This window comes from Leuciscus leuciscus (genome assembly GCF_965113295.1).
Source record: "Leuciscus leuciscus genome assembly, chromosome: 4".
Classification (NCBI taxonomy): domain Eukaryota; kingdom Metazoa; phylum Chordata; class Actinopteri; order Cypriniformes; family Leuciscidae; genus Leuciscus; species Leuciscus leuciscus.
In genome coordinates this window covers 22,198,096-22,212,766 of record NC_138728.1, presented here as the reverse complement: position 1 = coordinate 22,212,766, position 14,671 = coordinate 22,198,096, and the positions used below count along the sequence as shown (strand labels likewise).

General features: G+C 36.3%; 1 protein-coding gene across 3 annotated transcripts in view; it reads right to left on the bottom strand.

Moving 5' to 3' along the window:
- The window catches only part of tbc1d22a (TBC1 domain family, member 22a), a 164,145-nt gene that overhangs the window by 46,705 nt on the left and 102,769 nt on the right, over positions 1-14,671 (bottom strand). For all 3 annotated transcript variants that reach the window (XM_082167422.1, XM_082167424.1, XM_082167423.1), the window contains one exon: positions 6-133. In XM_082167422.1, the coding sequence (XP_082023548.1) occupies positions 6-133 (128 nt within the window). The remainder of the gene's footprint in view (positions 1-5; positions 134-14,671) is intronic.

Sequence of the window (14,671 nt, the reverse complement as noted above, 5' to 3'; positions counted from 1 at the left end):
TTTACCTGATAAGTGTCCCACAGACGAATGGTGCAGCGTAGAGGAAGTTCTCTCATAAGCAAGTTGTTCATCCAACGGAAAGCAAACTGCAAATACTCCACCTCATACTGCTGCATGTGGCGATGTACCATCTCTGTTCAGAAAAAAAAAAAAAAAAAAACAGGACAATAAATCACCACCCTGTCGTCAATCACCCTATTCATCTATCGCAAACAATTAAAGCATCATTAGAATCTCTTCAGTAAAATTGAGACCAAACAATAAATGACAGGCGCTCGGTGGACACAACACAATAACACTTATTCTCCTCGCCGCTTTTCCCACTCACAGACAGCAGACACAGTTCATGGGATGACAGCCAGCCGAGCGTAAGACATAACACCCTAATAAAGCCGTAAAGAATTTCTCCGTCCATGCCATCATGTGCTCGACGCTGTCATGTAAGCATGAGGTAATTACTCAGCTGTCAACCCAATGTCTGAGCGCGTTATGTTAGAGAAGAAACGGCAGCTTTATTTATGGGTGTCTCTTTAATCAACAGGGACGCGTCTACTGATGGGTAGAGTGTGTAACATGCATGACTGCGTGAAATATAGGCATCTTCATTCGCCTCCTGATAAAGATGGCAATCTTAGGCCATCACATGTATGATAGGATACGGTTGAGGGTTGTGGGTGATATACTGAATATTCACAATATATAATTATATATAATCAGGGGTCAAGCTCTGAAGGTGCGTACGCATCTATTATAATCATTCCTATTCTTCTTCTTCCGTTCTGGGAGTCTATGGCAGCCCATAGAAACGCTTGCGGGAAAGTTATGAAATTTGGCACACAGTTAGAGGACAGTCTGAACTGTCACCATAGCAAATTTGGAGTCTCTAAGGCAGCGGGTTGCAAACCCTTTGTTTTCTTTCTTTTACAATAACACAATGTTGTGTTTTATTGCGAGTGTACACAAATAAAAGTAAACACTTAGCAGTTTCAAATCATGTCCTGTATGAACAAAATAACAGAGTGTGTTTACGCGGAGTGTGTTCACGCGCACAAAACATATTCCATGCAGCATTGCAATCTTGACATCCTGATAATCCTGTTCGTTATCAAAATAAAATAGTCAACCTAACATATAAAAATTAAACTTCTCTGTTTAAATAGTCAGTCGTACAATTCGCAGCCTAGCATTCAGCGTTTCCAAGCACATTTTTGCGCATGTGAAAAAGACATTTTTTTAAATATTGGAACATGAGTGAATTAACGTACAAAGCCTATAATAAATAATAGTTTAACATCCAAATCATCGTGAATATGGAAACATTTTGATTCGAATGAGAGAGTTACGTGAGCCCACCGCCAGTTACTTTCAGTTATGCTTTAATTATTTCGTTTTGGCTTGTTTTATTTTTTTCATTCTTGTTCTCTTCTGAATACCATTAAATATACTTGACTTGTTTGCATGCAAATGGATGTAGGCCTATATATGGGTCGTTTAATGAAGTTTGAAAACCACTGCTCTAAGGGCTAGAAACTTTCTTCTTTTTAAATTCTTTTTTCCTCCGATTCCATGGCTCAAGACGATTCGATTGCATTCGATTTTCCGCCATTTTGAATTTTCCGATTACCGATTTTCACAAAAATTTAACCAGATAATTTTCTGACCATGGCGACAAAAAGATGGAATTCAAGTCGATTCATCAAACCGTTCTTGAATAATGTGCGGACAAATTCGACGAAGTGCCTGCCAAAATAAACGTGAGGCTATATTTCCGCAATGCTTTTGAGTGTTTTGACCAAACTTGGTGTGAGTCATGACAATCAAGACCTGAGGTTACTTGCACAGTTTTGGCGCAGTACCACCTAATGGTCAGAAGATATGATTTTTTTTTTTTTTTTTTTTGCTAGTAACTTCTGAACGGTTTGGCCAAAAATCAAAAAAACTTGATTTGGTACCAGCGGCAGCCTCTTTTTGGGCGATTTCACTATGGCCGAAAATCGGCCAGAGTGTTCCCATAGACTTACATTCAAAGATTATTTTTTTTTCGAACTGCAGGCACTGCAATCCATTCTCTATGGGTTCCGGCCGGGAGGGCTCACACTAACGTGCTTTCATCATCATACATAAACTTCACTTGTGCAGCGATTGGTGGAAACAAATATACCTCTAATAATATTTAGCCATAAGCTGAAGTGACATCCAATAATTTCCTCATTGCATAACTTACAATTCACGGACATATTCTCCATCTGTAAATGTTAGAAAGTCAATATTTCCAGTTTGCTGTCATGATGGGCGAGCTTTCTGCAAGCTAAACTTCCGTGAACGAGCGCCGCCGCGTGCATGCGCGCCGAACAGACGGAGCGCAATAGAATAGGAGCGCAATTATTCTGACTAAAGTATACATTAGCACTAAATTATAAATATATTTAGCTAAAATATTTGTTGTTGAATATTTGTTGTTGTTGGTGAACATAAATGTGCTAGAGAATTTCAAACCTACATGTGTATTTTTATGATATTAGCTTTGTTTTTATTTTATTTTATTTTATTTTAAGTTTAGTCAATTTAACTACTTTAAAAAGCATTATTTTGTTTTTAGATTGTAATGTTGCAATGTTAGAATGTAATGTGATTTGACCCCTTTTTTGGATAGACTGCAGATAGACGGCAAGGTTACACTATGTTTGTTTTTATAACCTTCAATATGAACATTGTTTGTAGGACAATATTGATCAGGATATTAAATATTTTCCCAAAAAATTAAATAGTTTTTTTATTATTTTTTTATAGAAAAATTATCATTAAATACTCAGATTATACCATACATCGCCATTTAGCCCAAAAATTCTGATTTATTTGGCAATTGGCTATTTCCCAACCCTACCGGCTGAAGTTTTAGCTAAACTTTAGGCTAATGATAGCTACATTATTATCACTGTTAAATTGTTATTTAACAATTAGCCTACATTCAGTCCTGGATTAATAATTCAGTTTGTTGCGCCCCCCCACATTTTTTTAGCACCAGCCGCCACTGTTCGGTACAGTATACCAAGTCGAACGATACCCAATTTTTATAATGGCGCCAACTTGGTCAAAAGTGATAAACCATTAAAGCATATTACTAGTGACTGTATTTGATTTTTCAGGCATTTTGCCTAAAGTAATCTTAATATGCTTTAAATTGCTCGTTGGAGTTGGTCTGATGCTTCCAGCATTTATCGTGCCTTCTTTGTGCTTGGGCCCTTAATTGCTGCTTGCAGCTATATTTATATAATATAACAGTATAATAAAATAGTCTTCAGTGTCACACAATCCTTTAGAAATCATTCTAATGTGCTGATTTGCTGCTCAAGAAACAATTCTTTTTAATGTTCAAAACAGTTGTGCTGCTTTATATGGTTTGTGGAAAATGTGCTACTTTAAAAAAGTAAAAAATAAAAAAATAAAAATAATATTTGATTAATAGAACGTTCTTATTCAATAAAGTCTCCTCCTGTAATGCCAGATGAGGCTGGAGAACACCTGACAAGAGATCCTCCATACAGAATTTCTCAAGATCCTTCAAATTCCCAAATTCTCCTCTTCAGTTCACCAACTCATCTATATGGTTCAGAACCTTAATTTTGTGCTCAGTGACCTATTTTTGTGTTGATTTTGATGTTTGTATTGGGTCATTGTCCTGATGGAAGATCCAACCACGGCCCATTATGTGATTTCTGGCAGAGGGAGTCAGGTTTTTAATTTTTTTTTATCTGTTGTTATTTGATAGAATCCACGATGCCATGTCTCTGAACAAGATGTCCAGGACCTCAAGCAAAAAAAATAAAAAAATAAAAAATAGGTGCACAACATTAAAGATGCAGCAATATATTTAACCCTAGGCATGGATACTTTTTTTTTTGTTTTTTTTTTTTGCACCAAACCCAGCTTTTGGGTTTGCTGACAAAAAGTTATTCTTTTTTTAGATTCATCTGACCATAGAACTCAGTCCCGTTTGAAATCCCAGTAGTGTCTGGCACTGAAAAAGCAGATGACTTTTCCTGAATCCTTCACTCACGATGTAGGTGCTGTTTGACATTTTTAGAGGCTTTCAGACCCATTTCTGCAATCCTTCAGTTGTGATCCTTGGAGAGTCTTTGGCTACTCAAACTATCCTCCTCGCAGTGCATTAAGACAATATACTGTAGACACTCGTCCTCTTCCGGGCAGATTTGTAACATATTTAGTTTGTTGGAACTTCTTAATTATTGGTGGAACAATGGACTTTCCAATGCTTTAGCTATTTTCTAACAGCCACTTTCAATCTTTTGCTGCACTACAGTGTGTTCTTTTGTTTTAACAATTGTGATGGATGATTAAATGAATTTGGCCTTTGTTTTACCTCATATTTTCTGTGAAACAGGAAGTCATGGCTGGAACATTTCATGTTCCTAGTCAGCGTAGAGTGCTATTAATGGGTTTATACCTCAGACATATTTTACTCACAAGAACTGTATTTTACATCTTGTAATAAACATTTGAATATGGTTGTTTGCCTAAAATGATGGTTCCTCTGGGTTCTTCTGAAATCGTATGACATTTGTATTTACTCTACAAATATCATACGAATGTCAAACAGAGAATGTCATCATAAGGACAATATACAACCCCATCTCCAGACATGTTGGAAAATTTTATAAAATGCAATAAAATCAAGAATCTGTGATGTTAATTCTCTTTAACCTCCATTTAACTGACAAAAGTACAAAGAAAAGATGTTCAGTGTTAAAGTTAATCTTGATTCCTTATGCAATGCCATCTGAAGTCTCGAAGGTCACACACATTCAACAGAGGTTTCCTCAGTTGCCCTACACAAATGAAGATTTCTCTGGATTCCCTCAAACTTTTCACAATATTATGTACGGTAGTTGGAGAAAGACCTAAATACTTTTCAATCTTGCATTGAGAAATGTGATTTTTGAATTGTTTGACAATTCTTTCATGAAATTTGGCTCAAAGTAGTGAGCCATTGCTCATCTTTTCTTGCAAAGACTGAGATGCTCCTTTTCAGACTCAATCACGAAAACCTCACATATTACCAATTGACCTGCTAATTGTGGACTGTTTCAACACAGTTTAACTTGGATATTCTGTAATCTTTTCATTCTTATTTTGCATCTGACCCAACTTTTTTTCATTAAAATAAATTTCACAAGCGAAAACATTGGACATTAAATTAGAGAATTAACAAATCACAGATTCTTGATTTTATTGCTTTTTAAATTTTTTTTTATGACCCGACTTTTCTGGAATTTTGGTTTTAAATACTATATCAAGCCATAGTTGCAAGCATACCCACCCACCCACGCCGAAGATCAGCTTCTATCGAACCTCATACTTGCCTTGACAGTGTCATTCTCACATCCAACCCTCCTGAATAAACAACTTACACTCATTAACGCTGAATATATCTCACTGCCAAGAAACGGAAGCGATAGACTGACGAAACAAACACACCAATTTTGCTTATTAGAACTGCAAATCAAAATACTCATATTTTTATCCTAATTAAAGGGTGAGCGACAGATAAAAATGTCCAAGAAGAAGAAAACAAAAAACAAAACTTCTAGTTTAACATCATATTCCAAGTGTTTATGTATTCATGGTCTTAATAATGCTTTTAAAAACTTTTTTAAATCATCTTCATTAAGCGTTTTGACAGTGAATCTAAAAATCTAAGTAATGATCAGTAAAAGGGTTGTCGAGTGAACAAACGAATTAATAGTCTGAATTAATAATAGTAGAAGATAGTAGAGAGGCAAGGGGGAAAATCACACACACACACACACACAAATTAATAATAATAAAAATAGCTCTATGCCAATAACCATAAATTGAAAATATTCACATCAGAACCCTAATAAAAACTTCCAGGTATAACTTTGGGGAAAATATAGTTTCATGTAGTCCAAAAAAAATAAAAAATCAAATCAAATCAAATATCAAATAAAAATATCTCAGTATATACCTTGCAGCTTTATTAGCAGAATAAGGATTTTCAGCAAGTAGAATGCATTTGCTTGCATGCTCTTTCCACCTTCAATGCAGCAAAACACATGCAGGTTCTGAGGAGGATGCGGAACGGAGGTCAGAGTTCACAGAAAGACAAGTGAGCTGTTTGCCACGATTCTGCTGAGCAATGAACTTCTGCTCGACTTCTGCCCCCGCCCATCTATCCCATAATTACATCTGCACTGACCCTCTGTCTCGCCCTCACTGCATTTCTAGCCAAAACCCGCTCAGACACCAAGAGAAAGAGAAGGTCTACAGCGCCCACCTTCAGGGGCGAGCAGCTGTATCTGTACATGAGCCACACAGACGGAACCAGGGATGTTATCTTTAACTAAAACTAAAATTAAAACTAAAACCATTAAAGGGATAGTTCACCCCCCAAAAAAACCCATGATTTACTCACCCTCAAGTCATCCTAGGTGTATATGACATTGTTCTTTCAGATGAATACAATCGGAGTTATATATAAAAAAATGTCCTGGCTCTTCCAAGATTTATAATGGGAGTGAATGTGTATATTTTTTTGGAAGTCCTTCAAAGTGCATCTATTCATCATAAAAGTTTTAACTAAAACTAAAATTAAAACGAAAACTTATTACTTGAAACAAATTTTAGTAGGCCTGGGAAGCCATTCAAAATGTTAATCTAATTATTAATTACATGATGTGCCGAATAATTAAACATCAAATTTGGCTGAGAAATTACCCACAAAAGATAACATAACATGTATTAAACATGCACTTTAAGGCTACAAAGGCCATTACTTTTTCTATTTTATTTTTTAAGAAACTGCATTTGAATTTGTATTTAGATATATTTACAGGCCATTTATTGCAGCTCAGATGTGGCATGCAATAAAAATAAAAATTAATTAATTAAATAAAATAAAATAAAAAATAAAGCACAAAACAAAAGTTTTCACCCGCCTGGCTCTTAATGCATCGTCTTTTCTTCTGGTGCATCAGTGAATGTTTGAACCTTTTTTTAATAGTTGTGTTTGAGTCCCTCAATTGTCCTCAGTGTAAAAAGACTAATCTCAAAATCATACAGTAACTGCTGTAAAGGGTTCAAATATGCAAACGATGCTGGGAAACTGAAGAATTTTCGGGACCTGGAGGATTTTGGGGCAGAACATTGGGCAGTTTAACTGTTCAGGACAAACAAGAGACTCAAGAACAACTATCACAAAAAACAAAAAACAACAAAAACCGGTTGTGGATTATCCAGGTAACGACACACAGTATGTTACTTACTTACTTCCCCAAAAGTATGTAAACTTTTGAACAGGGTCATTTTTATAAATGCAGCTATTTATTTTTTTTGTCTTGTGGACTATATATAAACATATTTTATGTGAAATATCTTATTTAGGACAGTACTAAATAAAAAAATAACATGCATTTTGTATGATCCGTCTTATTTTGTTAAAATTATTCACATTCTCACAGATTCTGCAAGGGGTTGCAAATTTCCAAGCAACACTGTATATATATATGTGACCCGTGCTGGCAAAATGAGTCGCAATGAGCACATTTTCAAAAATGCATTAGTTATTATTTTTCTTTTTTTAAACCTTCGAAATGATGTATGATTTCTTTGAATAGGACAAAATAATGACTGAACTACATCTGTTTGAATTCGATAGTCAGCAAAGTCAATTTTGATAAAAAAATCCAAAACAAAATCACCTAGCAACCATACCGTAAAATCCCTGGTAATAACACCAAATTTGGCACACACCAAGTCAAAACCAAATATCTATAGGAAAAATATATATATATTTTTTTTCCATGATAAGATAATTGTTTTGATTAACATTAATGAAACAGACAGCCTATATTAAGACCCACTGTACCGCACAGATGTAAAATAATGTTGCACATCAGATGTTTTCCCCAACAGTTAATCAACCGTTCACTTAAGACATATCAGATAATGTTTACGTGAATACTCGTCAAGACATATTTTGAAATACTTTAATTCTGCGTATGTGTGATATACTATGGGTGCAATCGAAACGGCTTGAGACACATAATCAGAGGAAACAAGATTTTTGCTTCTAGCCTTCACGGTTCAAAAGTTCTTAGCATAAAGCATAAAAAGTTCTTAGCATAAACAAGAACAAGAAGAAGAAGAACAAGAACAAGAACAAGAAGAAAAAGAAAAAGAAAAAGAAAAAGAAAAAGAAAAAGAAAAAGAAAAAGAAAAAGAAAAAGAAAAAGAAAAAGAAAAAGAAAAAGAAGAAGAAGAAGAAGAAGAAGAAGAAGAAGAAGAAGAAGAAGAAGAAGAAGAAGAAGAATTCAATAGGTGCCTCCGCACCTTCGGTGCTTGGCCCCTAATTAATAAAAAACTATAATAGTATAATCAATGATACCATTGGTCATGGTCTCAAATAACACCTGGTCAAGTACAGTATATTCTGATTATATAACACTAACTATATCATTTTATGAGAAAGAGGCAATTAAAAGTAAACAAAGAAAGTTCATCAGAACTGGACCATCATGTAGGTCAGTAAATTATGATAGCATTAGAATATTTTTTTTTTTTTTGCCAACTACCCCTTAACTTTGGACCAGGCCACCTTTTCACGCATTAATGGTTCCATTCTCTGAATATGTATGTGTGTATGGCTTATTTATTCACTGTTTCACAGATCTGGGGATGTGACAGTTGACAGTAGCCATTGTCATTGCGCTGTCAAGATTGTACAGATGACATTTATCATCATGGCAGAAAACTACTTCCTGTGCTTGTTCATAAGGTGGAAGTGAAGGGAAGTGAAGTGAAATGAAGTGAAGTGAAGTGAAGGCCAAGTATGGTAACCGATACTCGGAATTTGTCCTCTGCATTTAACACATCCAAGTTAGTGCACACACAATAGGTGCAGTGAGTGGTGAACGAACACACACACACACACACACACACACACACACACACACACACACACACACACACACACTGCAAGCCAGTGGACACACACACACCCAGAGCATTGGGCAGCCATTCACTGTGGAGCCAAACCCACAATCTTGTGGTTAAAAGTCCAACTCTCTAACCATTAGGCCACAACTGCCCACAACAGTCCAATAATCCACATTACGAATCCACATCACATCCGCATCCTCAGTCAAAGAGTTGATTCATGCAAAGTAAATGGAAAACAGGCAGGTATAATGCACACATTTATCAGGGACCAAGGCAGCACAAAACAGCCACAAAAAAAAGCTGTTTTTTCCCTTTCTTTCTTTCTTTTTTTTTTTTTTTCTCACAGCTGATGGTGGTTAAAATGATTTTTTCCCCTACCCAGATCCAGTTTTCGGATAACAGTGTGATCAGCAGAAATCAAGGTCTATATGACATTTTCAATTCTGTTCTGGGCAACTTATATGTGAAAACAAGTTGGATATGCATTTGATTTTTTTGCAATGTGACATAAAAGTTAACTGTGGTATTGGAATTCACGCAATCGTTGTGTCAATCTAACTCAATATTTGCCTTAAAGGGATACTTTACCGTTTTTTCATATTAAACTATGTTATTCCCTTAACTAAGACGAGTTGATACATACCTCTCTCGTCTCAGTGCGTGCACTAAATCCCTCTGTCTTGCGGCGAAACTTTGTTAGCCCAGTTCATTTAATATGGGCCAAGCAGAGAAGCTACCAAACACCTCCACGTTTTCCCTATTTAAATACAGTTACTCGCGAAGTGTAACTCGACCTAGGACGGTGACACAAAACAAAACGTTGCGCTTTTCTAAGCGTGTAAAATGGATAACTATTTTGTATGGCGGAATACCATAGCAAGTGCTTGTAAGCACTTCGACTTGGCGCAGTAATATCTTCACTAGAGGGAGCGGGGGCCGGTGAGAGGATTTTTCCACGAGTGAAGATATTACTGCGCCAAGTCGAAGTGCTTACAAGCACTTGCTATGGTATTCCGCCATACAAAATAGTTATCCATTTTACACGCTTAGAAAAGCGCAACGTTTTGTTTTGTGTCACCGTCCTAGGTCGAGTTACACTTCGCGAGTAACTGTATTTAAATAGGGAAAACGTGGAGGTGTTTGGTAGCTTCTCTGCTTGGCCCATATTAAATGAACTGGGCTAACAAAGTTTCGCCGCAAGACAGAGGGATTTAGTGCACGCACTGAGACGTGAGAGGTATGTATCAACTCGTCTTAGTTAAGGGAATAACATAGTTTAATATGAAAAAACGGTAAAGTATCCCTTTAACTGCACTGCTGACTTCCCATGATACACATCCCATAAAAATATGACCTCAATAATATATGAATCACCTTATATAAATATTTAATTTATAATACCACATAATTTAATCATGTAGCAAATTATAATAATCTAAATGTAATATCTGCATTTAATATTAATATAATAATTTATAAAATTAATAAATTAAACTAACACATTTAATCATTTTCTATTTAATTTCTTTCTTCATAATTAATTGACACGCAATTTGATGCTAACCTTGACGGCAGCTTTATTAGTATTGCCGTGATTTTTTTTTGAATTTTTTTTATTGCATTTTTAAAATGGACATGCTGGACCATATTTGAAAGTTATGAGAGCAAGAAAAACAAAGAAAATCTCAGCACAAAAAAAAAAAAAACTAAATTGGCCAATTTCTGTTACAGTTCGGCACAAGATACTTTCATGTTCAGCAGTGGAAGAGAATGTGCATGAAAAAAGCTGCCAAGAGAAATCAAAAGGGATAGGTCCACCAAAAATGAAAACTGTGTTATTATCTCTCACCTTCTCATGCTTCAAAACCTGTATGACTTGCTTTCTTTTGTGGAACATAAAAGCAGATCTTTTGAGAAATCAGTGTCAGTGTTGCTTGGTCCATATAATGGAAGTCAATGGTCACCAAAATGGTTTGATTCTTTAAAAATCTGAAGAAGAAATAAATTCATACAGGTGTAAGCCCGACTCAAGTGGGTGAAGGTTTTTGCACCCTCCTTTGTGTGCAATTTATCTCTAAACTCTTAAAAAACTTATTACCTTTTGTTTTACTACTCTGGGAATGAGACCTTTGTACCAGTTGCACTGAGACATTTCAAATGATACCAAACATGTGTAATACTGTATGATAATTATTCACATTAGACCATATAGATTCTTGGGTGGATTTTGGTGATCTCAGCATGAGGGAGAAGGTATGGGGGAAGAGTAGCCTGGGAAAACCCAGACTACTTCCGGCGAATTTTAATTCTCTCTCCAGGATAGTCTGGAGAAGAGCCCATTCAAACTCATTTCTGTGCCGCCGAAATCGCGGCACCAATCAGAAACGTTTGGGGAGGGATTTACATGATGACGACAGCGCAGCGACGCTGAAGGAGATTTCATTACAAAGATGGATGCCGCCGTGGAACATCACTCGTTCGAATCATAGACAGTATATAAACGAATCAGTTATCGCGTCTGTTTTGAGCGATTTAAACTTACCGTTTTCGTTAAAACCGGAGCAAAGAACAACACTCGAAACATCTCCTTCATCGATCTGATTGGTTTTATGACTATCCAATTGCGCCCAGAGGAATTTGAGCTACGTCGGTTGGTGACGCCCCTTTGGAAATGATTTGTCTACATAGCTTCGCCAGACCCTACACTCAGTTTCAACTGAGAAGGGTCTGGTATTAACCAGGCTAGGGGAAGAGGGAAATAAATGTAGATTAGGATAATTCTGAGGTGAGAATTGCGTCTCGTCTCGATAGTGCACAAGAGTGAGTTCAAATGTTAATTTCCTTTGTTCTCTCAGAGAGCTGCCCTCTCTTCCAGTTTTTACAGCCTTACACAGGCTTAGAACAACATGGTGAATCAATAAATGATGAAAGAATTTTCATTTTCGGGTGAACTATCCCTTTAAGATATCCAAACGGAGAAATGACAACAAAAAGAAACAAAAGTTTTATACCAGCTGAGGTTTTTCTATTGGGGTCAGAAGAAGAAATGTGATGTCCAAAGCTACATTTGCAAGATAAAACTCAAAAGAAAAGAAAAACCCTCAGGTGTCATTCAGATTATCAAAGTTTTTTTCCTCATCATTTTCTAAGAAGTCTCTGTAATGCTTCACCTGAAATTTTAATGTCTGCTTTATAACCTTATATGATTTGTGTGGAGAAAAGCCCACATTGTGTCCTAATTTACATAAATAAATTCACCTTGAGCAATTTGCATGCTGATGAACCTCAATGTATTCATACAAAACAGACGAGATAAGAGGAAACAGTGTTCACGTTCTGGGGCGCTTCTGACGAACAGAATTGTTTTAGCGTTAAACAACTCTTATGGGCTATGGTCTAATATGACTGCTAATTACTACAAGCCCTCGAAACGAAGTGAAAGCGTACGGTGACAATAGTGTGTTTGGTTTCCTAATGAGAGTGGAGTGTGAACGAGACATGAAGCGAGAGAGAGAGAGAGAGAGAGAAAGAGAGAGAGAGAGAGAGAGAGAGAGAGAGAGAGAGAGAGAGAGAGAGAGAGAGAGAGAGAGAGAGAGAGAGAGAGAGAGAGAGAGAGAAATGAGACTTCTTGCACATTCAACAGTTTTAGATAAAAAAATTATAATTCACTAAAAATTACCATCTAATTCACATATATAAATTATGCATCATATTAACACGCCAAACATGATGCAATTCAAACTACGCACTGGGTATCTTCTGCTCATCAAGACTGCATTTATGTGATTGAAAAATACAGTAAAAACTGTAATATTGTGAAACATTATAGCAATTTAAAATAACTGTTTCCTATTATATTCTTATTCTATTTTATCTATTTTAAAATTCTGTTTACCTGGGATGCAATCGTACAGTCTTTAGTGTCACATGACCCTTCAGAAATCATTCTAATATGCTGATTTGAGGCTTAAGCAGTGCTTACCATCCAATGTTGCCTAGGCTTTTGGCTTGCTTAGTTGCAGACATTTAATATTCAACAGTATTATTGATCTGCCTTACTTAGGGTGGACGATGACGCAATTTTCTTCTAGAAACAACCTTTTTTGTATTATTTTCATGTTATCACTGTGAAGCTGCTTTGATGCAATCTGTATTGTAAAAAAGCGCTATATAAATAAAGGTGACTTGACTTTAATTTGTAAATTCTGATGTTCCGGAACAACGGGATGGGACGGATCCGGTAAGTTAGTGAGGTTGGGAAGAGTAACTGAAAGCACAATCTCAGGCGGGTTTCGTTCCTATTAGTTTTTATGCACATTTTGAAAAATGCGGGAAATTTTTTTAATAAATAAATAAAATAAAACTGGATGGAAACGGTTGACATGCGAAATAAACTCTCTCTCTTAGCCTCTTGAGTGTTGTGTTGGTTAAAATGTGCATTAAGGTGATGGAAACAGTTTATTCGCATACTGATGACATGTTGTGACCATTTGTGCATGTAAAACACCATGGCATTATGCATTAGGCCCAACAAAAGGTCTGACCTTGGCACACAATTCTTCCAACATAGCCATTGACATTCATATAGAATTCGATGCAGGTAGGCTATATTGAGGTTTTCTCAATGGCATATTGAACATAGCAGTCGTATAAGCCCACATATGAGATATTTCATCAATTCCTCTGCGTCTCCTCGCAGCATTTAATAAAACGATGTCCAACAACACAAATAACTCTCTCCCAAGCAACAGGCTCCATCACGACAAAAGGTTCCCTTAAGATATAGAGTGGTACAGGTAAGACGTCACTTTGCAGGCCAACCGGCAGTTAGCATCACGCTGGTTCCCTTGAGAAAAAACAATACAATTTTCCCATAGGCTTTTGGATTACCGCTAAAAACAAGCTCTGTGATCAACAGAAGTTCATGATATTTACACGTTTTGTCCATCAAGATAATTATCACAGATAAATGCAGTCGCCAGAAGTGAAAAGCTAAAGGTAGGCTATAAACGAACTTCACCACGGTCCCACAAATTCAACGCCACGATCCCTAAGCTTCAGACAACTCTTTCAGTTTGTATCTAAAAACATGGAACCGGAAGTGCTAAAATGCTAACCCGCTTCCGCGTTATGGCCAACAAAGTGATGTCATACCTGCACCACTCTTAAAATGCGCATAACGTGTTGGATGGAAATGCACAATGATTCAAGTATACAAAAGGCAAAACATCTAAATTGAACATTTATGCCGAAAATCAGAATAGACTTTAGCAAAAACAATATGCGACAAAACCTGCGTTTTCATCCCTTCTGTTCAAAAGAACAAAATCATCCCTTCCTGGGAATCTAGCGATGACAACAATATTAATAAGATATTAACAGACAAAACATGGTAAAAACATGTCTAATTTCTGGGATTGACAGCACAGAAGCGTGTCACAAGGAGCACTATATGCGTTCATCCATCATTATAAATTTGCAGTGCAGATCTAAGATTTCAAAAGTGTCAAAAAGGTGACGTCACATACTTTCTAAATCCCTAATACATTCACTTGGAGTTTCTTCTGTAAATGTTTCCATCACTGTTTATGTGCATTTCTTTTTGTCGAATAATGGGCTAAAACAAGTGCACAAGTTTCATTTCGGAGATTGTGTTCACATCTTATGCAGTATTCAAAAATATGCATCGTTT